The 18,549-nt window shown below is 39.3% G+C and overlaps 2 protein-coding genes across 2 annotated transcripts; one reads left to right on the plus strand and one right to left on the minus strand.

Annotated features, from left to right (window-relative positions):
* The first annotated feature begins 1,161 nt into the window (after positions 1-1,161).
* On the plus strand, positions 1,162-11,219 carry gtpbp6 (GTP binding protein 6 (putative)). Its single transcript, XM_061030256.1, has 10 exons — positions 1,162-1,683; positions 2,014-2,151; positions 4,208-4,278; positions 5,731-5,861; positions 8,343-8,413; positions 8,499-8,657; positions 8,749-8,957; positions 9,048-9,196; positions 10,699-10,851; positions 10,933-11,219. The coding sequence occupies exons 1-10, from the start codon at positions 1,308-1,310 to the stop codon at positions 11,051-11,053; spliced, it is 1,578 nt and encodes a 525-aa protein (XP_060886239.1). The 5' UTR covers positions 1,162-1,307; the 3' UTR covers positions 11,054-11,219.
* Positions 11,220-11,927: 708 nt separating this feature from the next.
* si:dkey-66a8.7 (PI-PLC X domain-containing protein 1) lies at positions 11,928-17,070 on the minus strand. The gene is made up of 7 exons (XM_061030090.1): positions 16,803-17,070; positions 16,637-16,740; positions 14,982-15,118; positions 14,369-14,497; positions 13,671-13,826; positions 13,402-13,585; positions 11,928-13,315 (listed from the first exon to the last, which is right to left on the minus strand). Exons 2-7 carry the CDS (start codon positions 16,716-16,718, stop codon positions 13,065-13,067), a joined length of 939 nt encoding a protein of 312 aa, XP_060886073.1. The 5' UTR covers positions 16,719-16,740; positions 16,803-17,070; the 3' UTR covers positions 11,928-13,064.
* Positions 17,071-18,549: the final 1,479 nt, after the last annotated feature.

The raw sequence follows: 18,549 nt of genomic DNA on the forward strand, positions 1-18,549 counted from the left end.
GGTGAAACAGCATTTCAGGATGGTGCTTATAATGATTGTTGATGAAACTCACTTTTCAATTTGTGCTGGATAAAGTTACATGCATTAAACATTTATTGTGCTTTATCATGTGCCCAGGCTTCTAGTTTTTCTCGCTATGAATTCTATTTACCCTCCATATAAAAAGTAGTCAATGTTTGCTTCATTAGGAAAAGCTACATGTTTAAATACAGTCAAGACATTCATGCACAGGAAAGTAAAGTGTGTACTTTTAACTCAACATAATATAAGTAATGTAAAAAAAATAGAAATCAAGTTTGGGATTTACATTATCACACACTGGACTTATAATTGTCTGTTTACGATGCACACAGTTTCTCCCTGCTACATCCAGTGTTTTGCACATTCCTGCACATTTTGTTTCTAATTGTCTGTTTTTAAATTTTCATTAACTGATTATTTTATCTTATTGAAGTGACAGAAGGAGTTCTGCTGTTTAAAAGTGTTCCACTTTTTTATTCTACTTTTATGTTCATTGTTTTTGCACTAATCCAGAAAGAAAATATCTTAGTATGTGTAAATCTAATTGGCAATAAATTGGATTCTGACTCACATTTTCAGCATCAGAATCAGAAATACTTCCCTGTGGGAAATTTGATACTTCAGCACATTTTACAGCCAACCACAGGCTTTTATCTTCTAGTTTAAACCTGTTATAATGCAGTGCTGCTTTGACTAAAGTAAGGTCTGATTACCTCTTCTAACTCAATTTCCAACATTTACAAAAAAGTATCATGCCATTAGTTCCTAAAACCATGTTCAGTATTGATTGTTGTTTGTGCACTTTTTGTCAAATATTATATTCAACACTTTTTTTAGATTCAGATTTTTTCCGCTTTTATTTTTATTTTTGTTTTTGCTAGCAAATATTATTTTCACAACTGCAAATATGAAAGTAATACAGACTACCACCTTCAACAGGTTATATAGTAAAAATAAGATGACAAAATAGACATAGACCTATAACAACCAGACTGACCAAAACACATTTAATTAAAAAAAATACTTTAAATTAAATCAAAATTAAGTTAAATTTCGGGGGTTTTACATGTGGGGGTTCTGCATGAATGTTTCTAAGTTGTACACCAGGGGGCAGTATTCGTTCTTCTTGTTGGTTTTTGCACCTTTGTGACTGGAAGAAGAAGAAAACGTAAACAGTGCTGCTGTGTGTCCTAGTGGCTCATGTTTAGCGTGCTAAACGTGATGGTAGTTTAGTGTTTTGTTTTATTAACAGCAATGACTCATTTGGGCGAGCTCCTCGAGGCATCATGACGTCATTGAGAAGGATCCAGTCATGTTTCGCGCTCCTGAGACAACCCTGCACGTGGAGCTGTCGCACAGCAACAGCCTGCAGACTCCTCCACACAACTCACCTGTCACCTGCAGTCAACAGGCAGCAGCTCCACCGGCTGACAGGTGTGTCTCTCTCTGCGTGGAGGCTGAAGAGCTCAGGTGACTTCAGCAGTGGGCAGCCCACAGGATTCACTCAGGAGGAGGAGGAGGATGAAGATGTCCTTGATGACAGTGAGGTGGAGGAGCTGTTTCAGCAGCAGGCTCCTGAAGGTATCGGAGAGGGTCAGCAAAGGGTCTTCATCGTTCACCCTGATGTGAAGTGGGGGAGCAGGAAGCAGCATCTGACCACAGGTGAGAGGAGACTCAGATATTAAGTATTGAAGTCAAACAGTCCAAAGTATACATGTAATGTACAACCATGCCTACAGCTTATTGAACCCAGCTGCTTGTGGGACAAATGACCAAAGATATCTGTTGGATTTGGACCTCCCAGCGTTAGGGATCTGATCTCTGCATAAAGAGGGTGGTGAAGGTCTTCCAGGATGGCTTATGCCTTCTGAGTGGCTCTTACTTGAACAACATTCCCAAGGTCATTTAAAAGTCAATGCCAGCCTGATATGTCAGTGTTCATGATGATGCTGGATGGGTTTCATCCACCCTGACCTTAAACTTTCTACGCAGCTGAGCTGATGATGGCCGAGGCTGTGGGGCTCGTCAACACCTTAGACAACTGGAGAGTGGTGGACAAGATCATCATGTCCACCAAGACACCAGAGAAGAAGAAGATATTTGGCAAAGGAAACTTCCAGACTCTGACAGGTATGCTCTGGAAAAACTCACATCTGTTTTACAAGTGTATTAGTTTCTGAGAAATGTATCTAAGTCCACTCAATATGAGCCACATTCACCTGAAGCGTCGAAATAGAGAACAAGCTCTGATTTGAAAACTAGGAAGGTCTTGTCAGTTTAGGTGGGTGAAGCGAAACTTTGCTTTTAATAGAGATTGATAGTGGGTCGCTGTCAGGCTTTGTTTGGACTTTCTCATTCTCTGAGCATCAACAGGAGAGGCAGTTGACGCGTCTCACACCCTCTGTTGATTGCAAGCTGAAAGTCAACCAGGGGAAAATCCAAGCTTAAAAGAGTCCGAATCCAAAACTGCCAGCAGAACAAGCTCTGATCTGAAAACTAGGAAGGTCTTGTCAGCTAGGTGGGTGAATCGAAACTTGCTTTGCGTCTGACGCTTCAGCGTGGCCACAGAGCCCGGGCATCCACCACTACTGCTTTTGCCTATATTTCCTCTGGTCACCTGCCAAACGCAACATGTGCTACAAAGAAATCTCTGTCATTCATGGGAACAGGAAAAGACACATCTGTCATAGACAACGAAATCTTGACAACTTGTCTCTGCTTAAGAAAGCCTCTTCTACCCACCCTTCATTTACTTTTGGCCTCTGGAACTGTCAATCTGCTGTGAATAAAACTGAATTCATCCAAGCACTTGCAAAAATGTCAGACATTCAGGCACTTGCCCTTACTGAAACCTGGATCCGCCCAGAAAATACATTCACACCAGCTGCTCTTTCTGTTGACACAGTGTTCTCACACACACCCCACTCTGTTGGACGTGGAGGTGGTACAGGTATCCTCATTTCTAATACCTGGAAATTCAATAAACTCTTCCCACTGAGCAACAACTCCTCATTTGAATATCACACAATCATGGTTACTGCTCCTATTAAAATGTACATTGCTATCATTTACCGCCCACCAGGGTGTAATCTGAATGATTTTGTTGTGGAACTGGACATGCTACTCTCAGAAATCCCTGATGATGGAACACCACTGATTGTAATGGGAGACATGAATATACACACTGATAAAGGCCAGGCAACAGACTTCCTTGCTCTCCTATCCTCATTTGACCTCACGCAAGTCCCAACTCCTCCTACCCACAAAGCTGGCAACACTCTTGATTTAATTCTGACTCGGAACTGCTCGACAGCAAACCTGACTGTCACCCCTCTGCATCTATCAGACCACTTCTTTACACTCGCCTCATCTCTGAACAAGCTCTGCCCTCTGGTGTCCAAACCTGCTCGCAAAAGCCACCCTAGCCTATGGCTCACCAAAATCATAAGAGAGCAAAGAGCAGGGCTGAGGTCAGCAGAGAGAAAATGGCAAAAATCCAAACAGTCCACTGACCTCAGTGACTATAAGCAAAGACTTGTCTCATTCTCCTCCAGCCTGAAAACGGCCAAGACAACATATTATCAGAACAAGATATGCAATGCCACAGGTACAAGAAAAATGTTTTCTGCTTTTAACTCACTGCTTCAACCACTTCCTCCTCCACCCTCCGATCTGTTCACACCATACATGTTTGCCTCATATTTTACTGAAAAGGTTGAAACCATCAGTAACCAGTTTTATGAGCCTGACCAAATCAGCCCAAAGGCACCAACAAAGAGTGCCTCACTCGACTCATTCTCCTCTCTGACTGAGGATGAAGTCTCTAAGCTTGTGCTAGACTCTCAGCCCACCACCTGTCCTCTGGACCCAATACCATCAAGCCTCCTGCAGAGCATTTCCTCTCCGCTTAATGCTGCACTTAAGCATATCATCAACTCCTCTCTGTCAACGGGTGTGTTCCCCACCGCATTCAAGCAAGCTCGGGTCACCCCTCAGCTCAAAAAACCCACACTAAACCTATCTATAAGTGATTAATGCACTCGTCTTTTAGAACCTGGGTTATCTATGACCTCCCTGATAAAAATAAATACACACAGCGTTTTTGAAGTGTGATCTGTTCTCTTTTTACGCATTTGTCAGTGCTGTAGGTCAGTATCATCTAACAAATACTTTTTCTCCTCTGCAGAGAAAATCCGGCAGACAGCTGGAGTCACTGCTGTGTTTGTGAATGTGGAGCGTCTGTCTCCTTTATCTGAGGTGAGCTCGTCTCAGAATGACTCTCTGTCTGGACAGAAAAGTTTGACAGACAAAAATTCAGCCCTCAAAAAGTTGAAGAAAGGGGACAATAATACTTAAAAAAGTAATCATAATTAACAGCCAACAGAAAAAGACAATGTCTCTATATTACAACATGAACTTTAAATAAAAGTTGAAACAACTAGTGTCAAAGAACCAACAGATGACTTAATGTGAGTGTGTCAAGGCTACAAAACAAGACATACCAAAAAAAGGTTCATTTTACTATTACAATCAATGAATGATGAATGAAACCTTTATTGCCTCTAGGGGAATTTGCTTTGCACAGAGAGCATAAAACACTATACAAACAAACATTTACAGGACAGCACATGAAAACACATGAAAACACATAAAAACACTTAAAAACACATAAAAATAGACTACAGCATCACATGATTAAATGAGGGGTTTAGTATACTTGTATGAGGATGTAGAAGATAAATGTGCTGGAATTAAGCAGCCGGTGTTATTGCAAGTGTCCTGAAGTATGAAAACACTTGATTAAAATAAGTAATTCAGACTGAATGCACCTGTACTAGACTATCAATCTATCAATCTTCATACATGGGGCACGCACACCAACCAACCACTGCGCCACCAGAGCCCCCAATCAATCAGTCTTTATATATATAGCACCAAGTCATACTCAAAACACTACAAAAGAGCAGGTCTAGAGTGTACTCTTTCATTTATTATTTATAAAGAGTCAACATTAACTCACCATGAGCTCAGCACTAAGCAATATTCAGCAAAGTGACAGAAGCAATGAAAAAGTTCCTTTAAGAGGCAGAAACCTCGAGTGGAACCAGACTCGGCCATCTGCTGAAACTGTGTTGAAAAGTGGGATAGAGAGAGATGCAGGAAGAAGGACAAACAGAGCAACAACAAAGAATACCATAGATTTGTATCTACAATGTCAGTATTATTGGTAAAAGCATGTGTAGACTAGACGTGATTTTGGCTTGTTCAATAAAAGAAATGAAAGTTGGATAAATCAATTTTATTGTTAAATACTGTCTTTGGGATTTATCAGAATAGTAAAACAGTTGAAATGACTTAAAGTGTGTTTTTGATTTCTATGTATGAAAGAATCACTGAATCTCTGTCGTGTAAAGCTGCTGATAAAACTGTAAAGCTGATTTGGTTATTTTCTGCTCTTAGTATACAAAGGAATAAAAAGGAGGTGGCTGTTTGAAAAGATACATTTGTATTCTGAAATCAGTTTGGTTCTTGTAAAGTTCTCATGAACAGGAATACATTCTCTGTGACTTGTAGCAGCATCTTTGAAATAATCAAAACTGTTTTGAAGTGAAACACCAGAACATATAGATTTCCTGATGAGAAGAAATATCTCATCAGGCAAAATAAAAGTCAGATTTATTTCCCTTATTCTTCTTTTCCTCCTCACAGAGGGAGCTGGAGGAGGCCTGGGGCGTCAAAGTCTTTGACAGATACTCGGTGGTCCTGCACATCTTCCGCTGTAACGCCAGGACTAGAGAGGCCAAGTTACAGATCTCTCTGGCAGAAATCCCTCTGTTAAGGTGACTTCGTTTTCTCATATACAACTCACTTATTTTACAGTTACAGCTAATTGTCTCCTGGACCTTTTGATTCTCCATTTGACAAATAAGCAAAGTGTTTTTTATCATGGTTGCAAAATTCACCTCCTAAAATGTATTTTTGTTTTTAAATAATGTGGGCAGTAATCTCACTAACAATAGGCCGACTCTCAGTGTTTCTGCATCATTTCCTGTCACACTTTAAGTATTTATCTACAGTGGCTGGGAAGTGCAAACCAAAATTACAAAGTGTGAAATACTTTTACAAAGCTTGAGACAAATTTACTTTTTGGAAAACATTTTTACATTTTATAAAACACAGTTACATAAGTATAACAATTTAACAAGGCCAAAACAAATTTACAGTTCAGAAAACATATTTACAAGATGCTAAAAATAATGTAGGAGGGCTGAGACAAATTTAGGAACGACAGAATCTTGCCGGAAAGGGAATGTACCTGCAGTGATTAAGTGAGCGGTCAATTGGTTTGTTTTGGCGTTTAGAGTTTATGAACAAATCATGTTTCGTCTGCTTTGTGGAGCAGTTAACGCACAGTCTTTCCGTCTTAACAAATTAATTGTCTGCTCACTCAATCACTTCCAGCATATACAGTGGGTACGGAAAGTATTCAGACCCCTTTACATTTTTCACTCTTTGTTTCATTGCAGCCATTTGCTAAAATCAAAAAAGTTCATTTTATTTCTCATTAATGTACACTCAGCACCCCATCTTGACAGAAAAAAAACAGAAATGTAGAAATGTTTGCAAATTTATTAAAAAATAAAAACTGAAATATCACATGGTCATAAGTATTCAGACCCTTTGCTCAGTATTGAGTAGAAGCACCCTTTTGAGCTAGTACAGCCATGAGTCTTCTTGGGAATGATGCAACAAGTTTTTCACACCTGGATTTGGGGATCCTCTGCCATTCTTCCTTGCAGATCCTCTCCAGTTCTGTCAGGTTGGATGATGAACGTTGGTGGACAGCCATTTTCAGGTCTCTCCAGAGATGCTCAATTGGGTTTAGGTCAGGGCTCTGGCTGGGCCAGTCAAGAATGGTCACAGAGTTGTTCCGAAGCCACTCCTTTGTTATTTTAGCTGTGTGCTTAGGGTCATTGTCTTGTTGGAAGGTGAACCTTCGGCCCAGTCTGAGGTCCTGAGCACTCTGGAAGAGGTTTTCTTCCACGATATCTCTGTACTTGGCCGCATTCATCTTTCCTTCAATTGCAACCAGTCGTCCTGTCCCTGCAGCTGAAAAACACCCCCATAGCATGATGCTGCCACCACCATGTTTCACTGTTGGGATTGTATTGGGCAGGTGATGAGCAGTGCCTGGTTTTCTCCACACATACCGCTTAGAATTAAAGCCAAAAAGTTCAATCTTGGTCTCATCAGACCAGAGAATCTTCTTTCTCATAGTCTGGGAGTCCTTCATGTGTTTTTTGGCAAACTCTATGCGGGCTTTCATATGTCTTGCACTGAGGAGAGGCTTCCGTCGGGCCACTCTGCCATAAAGCCCCGACTGGTGGAGGGCTGCAGTGATAGTTGACTTTGTGGAACTTTCTCCCATCTCCCTACTGCATCTATGGAGCTCAGCCACAGTGATCTTTGGGTTCTTCTTTACCTCTCTCACCAAGGCTCTTCTCCCACGATTGCTCAGTTTGGCTGGACGGCCAGGTCTAGGAAGAGTTCTGGTCGTCCCAAACTTCTTCCATTTAAGGATTATGGAGGCCACTGTGCTCTTAGGAACCTTGAGTGCTGCAGAAATTCTTTTGTAACCTTGGCCAGATCTGTGCCTTGCCACAATTCTGTCTCTGAGCTCCTTGGGCAGTTCCTTCGACCTCATGATTCTCATTTGCTCTGAGATGCACTGTGAGCTGTAAGGTCTTATATAGACAGGTGTGTGCCTTTCCTAATCAAAAAAAAATGTAAGGGGTCTGAATACTTTCCGTACCCACTGTACATTCCCTTTCCGGCAAGATTCTGTTATTTGTAAAATAAAATAAAAAATTGTTAGGACTGGTAAAAGTGTTCTTGCCTCTTTCAAATTTGTCTTGGTGCTCGTAAAAGTGTTTAGCATCTTGTAAATGTTTTTTTTTTTTAAATGTACATATTTTTTATGTAGTGTGTTTTACTTTCATAATTTTGTTTTATAAAATGTAAAAAGGTTTTCCAAAATGTAAATTTGTCTCAAGCTTTGCAAAAGTGTTTCACACTTTGTCATTTTGGTTTGCACTTCCCAGCCACCGTAATATTTCAAACATTGAACCAAAATCACACATTTCTATGACAAAAAAAGAAATCGATGAGGTTAGAAAACCTGTCCCAATGTTGGATTTCCAGATTTGATCAAAAACTTTAGGAGGAAAGAACCTAACATGTGAAATTCTTGTACCATAATTAGCACGATTCCTCTCTATGAATGATATCTGCTTCTCTTTAATTAATGTTGTTGCCTTCAGGTCTCGTCTAAGAAATGAAATCACAAACATGGACCAGCAGGGTGGGGGAGCGAGGTACATCGGAGGTTCAGGTACAGAATCCCAACACCTGGTTGACAGTGATTGAGCTGACCTGTTAGGAAGCAGCTTCAGTAAGGTGATTTATTCATTTCCCAGGTGAGACTCTGCTGGAGGTGCAGCAGAGACTGCTCAAAGAGCGTGAGATGAAGATTCGCTCGGCGCTGGAAAAACTGCGGAAAAAGCGTCATCTTCTGCGCTCTCAGCGGACACACAAAGAGTTCCCCATCGTGTCCGTGTTAGGATACACAAACTGTGGTGAGAGCCTGGACACAGTCAGGACACACTGTTCACTGGGTAAACATTCACAGTTTCACATCTTTATTTTCTTCATATTTTCTATGTGCAGGGAAAACGACTCTGATCAAAGCTCTGACAGGCGACAGCGGCCTCCAGCCCAGAAACCAGCTCTTCGCCACGCTGGACGTCACTGTTCACGCCGGCCAGCTGCCCAGTCGAATGACGGTCCTGTACGTGGACACCATCGGGTTCCTGTCCCAGCTGCCCCACCAACTCATCGACTCCTTCTCTGCCACCCTGGAAGACATAAAACACTCAGTATGTTCCAGATTCTCAAACCAGAAACAGTTTCAGATAAAGTTAGTTTACTATCTAAAGTTAAAGTCTGACTTGTCTTCCACCCTCCAGGATCTGCTCGTCCACGTCAGAGACATCAGTCATCCAGAGACGGTGAATCAGAAAGTCAACGTGCTGAATGTCCTAAAGAACCTGCAAATCCCTGACCGGCTGATGAGCTCCATGATAGAAGTCCACAATAAGACTGACCTCGTTGACGAGTAAAAGAACCTCTTCTTTCCTTCAGAATTTCAGAGATCTTTAGAAATTCATTTTTTCTTTACCTTTAATGTGGCTGTCCAATCAGAGTTAATACAGATCTGCAGCATTACATTTCTCATTGTGAGCTTTATTGAGAAAGATGAGCCATGCTTGCAGTGCCTACATGTCCCAGGATGCATTGTATGTAAAGTGCAGCAGCCTGGACTCTGCTGCACTTTGACCATAAGCTATGCTTAAATATAGACATTTATTATGTACAGGGGAGATTCAAGAGAGGCAAGACTGAAAACCAAATCTGAAAAAGCTTGAAGTTTTGAAATAAAAATTTTGCAGCCGCATCAAAGAGAACTTTTACAACAACGCATTTGTTTCACTAAAGTGTACATACCTAATTCTGTGAAGGGTTGAAATAAGGTTGATCAAAGTTAGTTTAAGTGTGTGATGTCTTAACTCAGAACCTTCTTTCACAAAACCAGTAAAAAATCAAATTTTAATTAAAAAAGGTTTTAAAATAATTACATTTAATATACTAGGCCGGTAGCCTGGTGGTTAGTGCGAGCGCCCCATGTACAGAGGATATAGTCCTCCAAGCGGGCGGCCCGTGTTCAAATCCGACCTGTTGCTCCTTTCCCACATGTCATTGCCAACGCTCTCTCTCTGATTCCTAACTGTATCCACTGTCCTATCTCTAAATAAAAGCCTAAAAAGCCCAAACATATGTATACACTCAAGGCGATGATAGTAGGTGATAGGCTACAACTTGCAATTGTAAATAAATCTGTAAATGATTAAAAAAAAAACATCACTATTTAATCGATAACTTTTAAGAAAATGGTGAAATTTGTTAATCAATGTTTCCAAAAGATATTTAGAACATCTTTGAAAGTCCTGTTTTGCTCACAACACAAACACATTTAGTTTACTGTCATAGAGGAGAAAAAAACATAAGACAATATTCTTTTTTTATTAAACTGGAATCAGAGAGTTTTTGCTTTGTTCTTAAATAAAAAAATACTCAGGCCCATCGATTGATTGAAGCTCGGTGGAAAGTGTCACTGTAGAATGAGGAAATCACAGGTTAGATCACTGGCAAAGCGCTGAGAAAATTTGGGCAACCAGAGGACCAGAGGGACATATCAGCAGCCATTGATTGTACCTAATGAGTAACTCCGCCTCTGACAACACACCTCCCAGCCTCTGCAGCAAAAGAAGAAGCACTGAAAATAAGCAAAATCCTACCCAGAGCTAAACCGAAAACACCCCAGAAGAAACACACAACACTTATGAAACCCACACTAGCTAATAAACAAACATTTACAAAAAGAGTCCCAACCATGACAAATAGTCTGCCAATCATTTTTTCAGTATACTGTAGATCTTCTGTAGTGATTCCCCAGGTGTTGCAGACCCATATTGGTATTAACCCATATGTGTAAAAAGAGGTGGAGAAATGGTTTAGTCTTCAGAAGAAAATAAAAGTATTTTCTGTTGTCCCCCTCAGCTATCAGATTACAGAGCCCGGTGTGTTGCCCATATCTGCCTTAGAGGAGCGAGGCCTGGATGAGCTGCAGAGAGCCGTGGAAGATCAGATTGTAAACTCTACAGGAAAACACATTTTAGATCTCAAAGTGGACCTCAGCACTCCTCAGTTAAGGTAAGCACTGTTGAATCTCTCTCTCTCTGTAGGGTTTAGAACAAGAGAGCATCCATAGTGAGTGTGTGTTTCCTTCCGCAGTTGGCTCTACAAAGAAGCAGCCGTTCAGGACGTGCAGGTGGACGCAGACGAAGGCTCAGCTGTCATCAGAGTCATCATCAGCCGTGCTGCTTACGGACGCTACAAGAAACTGTTCAAGTGAAAATAGTGGAGAGAAGAGGAGAGTGATCCTTCCTGCTGCTGCAAACTCTACCACAAACACCTTTAAAAAGAGGACTGTTACAGAATGATGTACATTCTGGTAAACATGTATAAACTGCACTTTAAAGTGGATGAATGTTTTCATAATAAAGAAAATATATAAAGAACCTTTGATTTGTATGTGCCATATTATGTTTCAGGGAGCCAGAAGTGACCATATTTGGACAATATGGTGGAGCTGGAGTGGAGTGACAGGTTGTTAGTTATCACCTGCATCTGTAATGTATAACTATGTTATTCAATTACATGGTGTTTTTTTTAAAGGACAGCTGAAGACAGACAGGAAAAGAGTCGAACCCTGGGCCACTACATCAACGACACAGCCCCACGCATGTAGGATGTACTCTCCATCAAGTGAGTTATCCAGCACCACAGGGGTGCTGAGCAAGATAAAAGAAAAATCTACATCAAATTGGTCTTACTGGAAAAGCAAATACGTACAAAACGTATGGATTTTATGGTTCTGTTCCTCATCGCAGCCGCTGTGGGTTTGAATCCGGCTGCATGTCATCTACTCTCTCCTCCCCACAGATCCTGTCACTCTTCAGCTGCCCTGTCCAATAAAGTTAAACATTGCCACAAAAAACAAAAGAGAGGGTGAAAAAAAACCATGTGCTTTCACCCTCCTCTCCCAATCAAAGTAAATTAAAGGGGCAGAGTTACTGAGAAGAAAGTAGTCACCTACTTACTAGTGATTTTTTTAAATGCATTTAACTGATCCACTGAAACATTAAACATGTATGCATTTAAACACTTGACTTATTACTATTAAATTACTTTAATATGAACTTTAAATGACAATCTGTTGATAATGTAAATAAGCCTTCCACATGATCGTTTACACACAGACTTATATTGCATTCTGATAAATAAACCCCTAAGTGCATTAAGGATCCCACAGGGTCCATGTTGATTCAGCTTTAACTCAAATTGTCTGAAAAACAGCATCACAACTTTTATAATCACTTATATATTGATAAAAAATGAAACCCAGTTGTGTTAAACCTCTTTAAATCTGAGGAATGCATCACAGATTACAGTCATAACGGCTCACGTATTTTTCACAATGTCTTTAAGTACGACAGGACGCTTAGCAGGACGTTTTTCAGGTTGCAAAGGTATCAAAAGTTTAACCTCCTTTATCACCTATTGTGATGGTTCTCAACTGGGGGGTCGAGGCCCAAAAGTGGGTCAGGGAGCCATTTATAGTGGGTCGGGAATGTGTGCCTGGAATTCTTTTTTTGTCAGAGTCTGTGGAGCGTTTTTTTTTGACGCTCCACAACTGAAGAGGTTCAAACTGCACAAATTTTTATGAAATAAATTTGATAGGTTAAAAAAATATCTGATTTTTGGGGTCATGATTTTTCATGAAGGAGCTGGTAGTGGGTCTTGAGGCTTGACCAGTTGAGAACCACTGTCCTATTTTTCTCTGGATGTGAAGAGAATGAACAAAATGAACAATATGCTGAATTAAAGATATCTACTAAATTAAATCACAGAATGACCTTACAGTATCATCACACATTCAGATCAAATGATATGTTGAAGTGCTGGCTTCTGCAGCAGCCAGTATGTCCTCCTTCAGATTCTGGTCCTGAATGGTCTGGATTTGTTTTGACCAGTGAAGGTAGGCCGTTTTGGACGCCCCTCTGTTTGCCAGATATGAGTGAGTTACCACGGCAAAGCAACAGGTGTTCCATGACCCATATTATATATATATATATATATATATATATATAGAATTACAAACTTGTTTTTCTTGTGATGATGGGATCATTTTCATGACATGCCATGCTGACAGGTTTGAGGTAAATTAGGCATATTTCTGTTTGTTTCATGATTTTGCAGCTGGAAATTATCTGGAAACGATCCCTCTTTGTATGATAACAGAGTAAAAGTTTGGATACATGTCCGCTTAGGGCGTTTGTAACTATAACTGTGTCTGTCTTTTCTCATCTGATAGCTTTCTTCTGTACAAGTTTTTGGTTCAGTTTAATGACCAGAGAGCAGAGGGGGAGAGGACCCACAAAGTCTCCTGCAATGATGTTGAGGCTCTCAGGGTTTGATCCGGGCGTCTGCTCCTCCAGCCATTTCCTCAAACAGTCCCAGTTACTGAACGTTAGCGTCCTCAGAGACTGTTTGGGGTTCACAGTGATGAAATATCTGTCCGCTGTCAGGTTCAAACCAGAGACAAAGAAGCTGTCTGGGAGTAAAATAAACAAACATAAAACTGAGTCGAGCACCAGGAAAGCCAGATCAAAATTGTGCCAAAGTGTGAATTAAACTCACCTGGACGTCCCATCTCTTTGTTCCAGTCCAGATAACTGATCACTCCCTGTGCTGTGCACTTGTTGGCCCACCAGTAGGGGATTGGAGGCCACAGCTCACGATGTCTGGCTGCAGTTTGGCACTCATAGGAGAGGATGACCTGATAACCAGACGCCCACAGACTCCTCAGGGTCGGCACAGAGTCCTGGGGAAGGCAGGTCTGGTTGTGTGAGACAGTGTGCTGTTTTTTTTTATACTGTAAATCAGCTGTGTATGAGGAGAAAACTCACCTTCCTTGGGCAGAGTTTTGAGCCAAAGAGCTTCTTCAGGGAGAAAATTAACGCTTGATGGAGTCTGTCGTCGATTCCTTCAAAGTGGCTGCAAGCGAGGATGACAATCTCCTTCGGGTGGGACTCCAGCCAGGTGGCAACAGAGGACAGAGTTTCCTGTAAAACATAAAACAATTTATGAATTAGGCTTTTCATGAACCTGAATTTTAAACTGCGATAAAATACTAGTAAAAATCAATATTGATACGGCTTTCGATTCCACAGAAATGATAGAAGTCCTAGGCACTCAATATTTGGCTTTTTTTTTCTAATAAACAATTGCAAACAAACTCCTGAACTGTCAAAATTACACAACATGGTAGACGGTGTCACCTCTTTAAGTCTGTTGAGACATAAACATAACTTTAACTTCCCTATGAGTCACCCAAAAGACTTGAGAAACAACATTATTTGCCAAACTGTGTCTTAGAATAGATCACCTCTGCTTTCTCTTTCTCTGACACTAACTTTGGGTTACAGATCTGTACTTTATTTCAAAGCTTTGGTACTTTTCCATACGATCGCTCGTCAGAATAACAGAGCTTGTATTGTTTTAGTGATATCGAAAGGTATCAAACTATCGGAAATTTGACAACCTTATTATGAATAAACAATAACATCCAAAAGTGAAACTTTAATGAAGAAAGGTTGTGCATCACCAGAACTGTAAGATGTGTGTAAATGACGTGTGTGAAGTACAGGTCGCTGGAGGAGTCTTTGGGTTTGTGTGCGACGCGTAGATCGAAGAACCGAATCCCCATCGACAGCTGCTCCTCGATGCTTTTATCCTGAAATGATTCATAAAACATCACCCAAAGTATTTTTTAGCAGTATAACCCTGTGTTATAGATATTTTATAGAAGAGAATACTTTCTTGTCATTTCACAAATATACAATAAAATCTCAGTGAATCTCCTCAGAGGTAGATGGATAAAACAAAACAAGAAAACGACAACAAATATGTACACAGACCAACAGTGAAAAATACATGTATATACTCTTGCATTTAATAATTGCACCTTTATTATAATCAGACTTAGTTCTTCAGAGTTCAGTGTCTTGATGGCACAAATAACTTTAACATTTATTATAATGATGGAAAAAAAAATCATATAATTATCATGGTAGTAGCAGGTAGTAAGTAAGGTAATTAAACCAAGGCTGCATTGTGGAACAACACAGAAACACCTTCACAATCCAGAAGGGGTCCTCACACATCTGCATGATCACCTGCTCTATGCTGACCTGTAGTCTGTTTTCTATCACGCATACCTGTGTTGTTGCCCATTTAAAGATGGCCGGCCTGGTAAAGCAGTAGAAAAGTCCATCCAGAAGTCTGAAAGCATCCGACTCGGAGGGCACCAAAGGGGAGTTTATATCCAGACAGTAACTCATGGCATCATGGCTCCCTGGAAAAAAAAACAAGGTCGGAAAAAACACAGAAACTTTGAACGTTGTCTTTACAAACCCCATTCAAATGTAAGACAGTTTGTTTTTCTACATTTCTGAGTTCAAGAGTTAGAATACTGATGCAAAGAATTAGAAACTAATAAATGATGATTCAGTCCAAGTCTTTATTGACATTTTAAACATCACACCTTCAATATTACAAAAAATACACAAATAATCAGACAAACAAATACAAGGTGCACTTTAGAGTAGAGCTGAATAGAAGTATCCATTCATTAAGGAACTGCAATAGTTTCTATTCAAAATAATCCTGAGATGGATTATTAACATGTTAAGCCTTATTATAGTTGTATTATTTAAAACCCTCTGAGGTCGATGCTGTTGCTCACACCACACAAGCATACTAACAGACTGAGGCCGGTGGAATAAAAAGGCTTTAACAGTAAGCCTACCTTTACTACAAGTTGACCAAAGTGATGAACATATTCAAAATAATCATCCCAATAATATATATTTTATGAGTTGAGTCATTCTGCATTATGATCCCTTTTATTTTTGGTACTTTAAGTTTGTTTTCATGTTAATACTTTTTCTAAATAAATAAAGATGAATGCAGGACTTCACATAAGACTTTTTTTTAAAACTGTGGTATCATTATTGTTACTTAAAACAGGATCTGACTATTTATTCTATTACTGCTACTAGTAAACCTAAAGACATTCACTCCTATGAAAAACTAAAGTAGAGGCTTCATTTCCATGTATTGGTGATGGACTAACCGCTCATTGGTATGATGACCTTGTTTATAGTGATGAGTTATATTTTTGAAAATCACGAGTGAAATCTAAACATTCATCCATGTGAGACTTCTTGAATAAAAAGGGCTTTCTCCATACCAACTTGCTGCTTTTTATCCTCTTTTTAATCTCTTTTAGTTTGGTACTGTAGGAGTTTTAATCTGAGAGTGTTTTAACCCCAACCTGGGGTCCAGGCCCCCCAAGGTGGGGGCATGAGGCTCTGCTCTGCTCTGAGGTTGTCAAAATTAGATTTGCATATAAAATAATTTTGGTTTATTATAATAATAATAATAATTATTATTATTATTATTATTATTATTATTATCATTATTATTATTATTATTATTATCATTATTATTATCAAATATTGTCACAAGTGATCAAGTGATCAATTAGTGACCCGTCAAAATATTTTGGAAAATGCTGATCATGATGTCCAAAACTTTTTTCAATTTGCATGTTTTGTCCAACCAAGTGTCCAAAAGACAAAGACTCTTAGTCTTCAAGATAAATGTCAAACAAAAGAAGAAAATCCTTAATTCAAGCAGAAAGAAGAAGCTAACGTTTTAAATGATGACAATATTAATCATTTAGATTAATAGACATCTAGAAGTTATTCTAGTATAACTTAACTTCATGAGTGTTCATATCTGCTGTATAGTCTATAGGAGTAATGCTCTGAACTTAGTGACATAAAACAGGAGAATCTGTTTAGCCTACCTGGTATGGCCAGGTTTGTCAGAGGAATGTCCCACAGCTCCTCCGGCAGAGCGGACATCCAGTCCTGGCTGCTCGGCTCCATGTCGCTCCGTCCGTCACTGAAACTGAACTAACGACGTGAGAAGAAACCCTTTAAAATGAGTCATCATATATGATCGATCCTGACCTCTTCCTTTATCTGATTTCTTTAAATGACCGACCACAAACTTCACTGCAAGGAAGGAGAACAAAGGGGAGGGAAGGGGAGGAGGGTGATGAAAGTTAGAATTTCCTGATTCTTCTGCTGTGACTGACACCAACTCTGCAGGACTTCAGCTCAGGTAGGAGGTTTTTTTTGTTCGATTTAATATTAAAACACACTTATAGAGGCTATGGGATATATTTATTTCTAAATAACTGTATCTTAACCATATCTAAACACTTTATTCACACTTGCTTCGGCCAAACAGCCTCTGGCGTTGTTGCCATGACGTCGGGATGGGGGCGGAGCGAGCATCAAAACAGGAAGCTGTTGCTGGGACAGAATCTATGAATGGTCGGTCTACAAACAAGCATGAGATACCTGTTTTATGTTCAAGATTGTTGTGTTTATGCGGAACAAAGAGGTTGAATTCTTGTTTAATAATATTTTGAGTATATGTAAATTATATTTTCACAAATGTAGATATTTTTAAGTTTCTCAAATGTTTTACATTTCAAAATCTCGTGAAAATCTTTTTTTCAGTCTTTGAAAAGTTGATAAAAATAAGTGAGACTCTCTAAATTACTTGAATTTAATATGGATTAAAGCCCCCCAAATTTTATTTTACTTAGATTTACTTAAATTAATTTTATTTTTGAATTTCTTCAAGTTATATTGATGTATTGTTATTTTCTGGTCAGTTTGGTTGTTTTGTTTTTATTTTGTCAATTAAATATTCTGCTTGGAGTAGTGAAATGATTAGTGAAATGTTCAACAGTTTAAATGCCTCTTTGTTAATTGAATAAAGTTTGAAAAAAAATACATCCATGAAGAAGAACTTCAAAACCTCCGGGAAACTAAAAGCTGCAACATATTACATACTGTAATAACCTACATCTGTAGTCATTTATCTCACATTGTAAACTGTTTTACACCATAGAAGACAGTTTCTGAATATAAAGATTATTTTTACATTTAAAAAAGCGATAAAGGGAAAGGTTTTATGGGTTTTACAAAAATCTCACGTTGGCTACAGCTATTGAAATGGCATGAACTGAACTGACCCCAGAGCAGCAGAGTGATGATTTAAAAAAAAGAAACTATTGTGAGAGAAAGCATTGGAAAAAAGCACATTTTGCAAAGCTAACACAAAAGCTTTTTAACCCTCGCCCTGGCCTTTTATTTGACAGTTAAAGCAGCACAGGCACACAACTAAGTGTTGTTCTTATTTCTGTTTCCAACTTTCCGGTTCTTAAATGCATCGTTAGATGGGAAAAGGCTTAAGCTTTGAATGTATAAAGACATGAACAAATGTATATACTATATTGTAAAACCCTGTTAAAAAGAAGTAAAAAAAATAAAGTTTTTGGGTGCCGAGTTATTTCATTTAGTTTTCCTTGATTCAGGAAATAAGAAGTCCAGTTTGTTAACTCTTTAAGTCTGGGACTGATACCAACATTTTCTCTGACTTCATGTGTCTAACTTGAATTGTCCTTCACACAAATTTGTCAAAGTTGGAAAATCATTATGTCCCATAATTCAGCGTGATTGCAGGGTAAAGGGGGGGGGGGGTGTAAAGGAATAAGGATGTACAAATTGAGAAATGAGAAGTAGCTACATTTCTGATCTGAAAATCAAACTCTGTTGAGCAGAGACTTAAACACTCTTGATTTGAGGAAACCTCTGAATTGATGACAGTGGGGGACAAAGTAAACTTCATGACTTGAGTCAA

Source organism: Labrus mixtus, chromosome 3 (assembly GCF_963584025.1).
Source record: "Labrus mixtus chromosome 3, fLabMix1.1, whole genome shotgun sequence".
Classification (NCBI taxonomy): domain Eukaryota; kingdom Metazoa; phylum Chordata; class Actinopteri; order Labriformes; family Labridae; genus Labrus; species Labrus mixtus.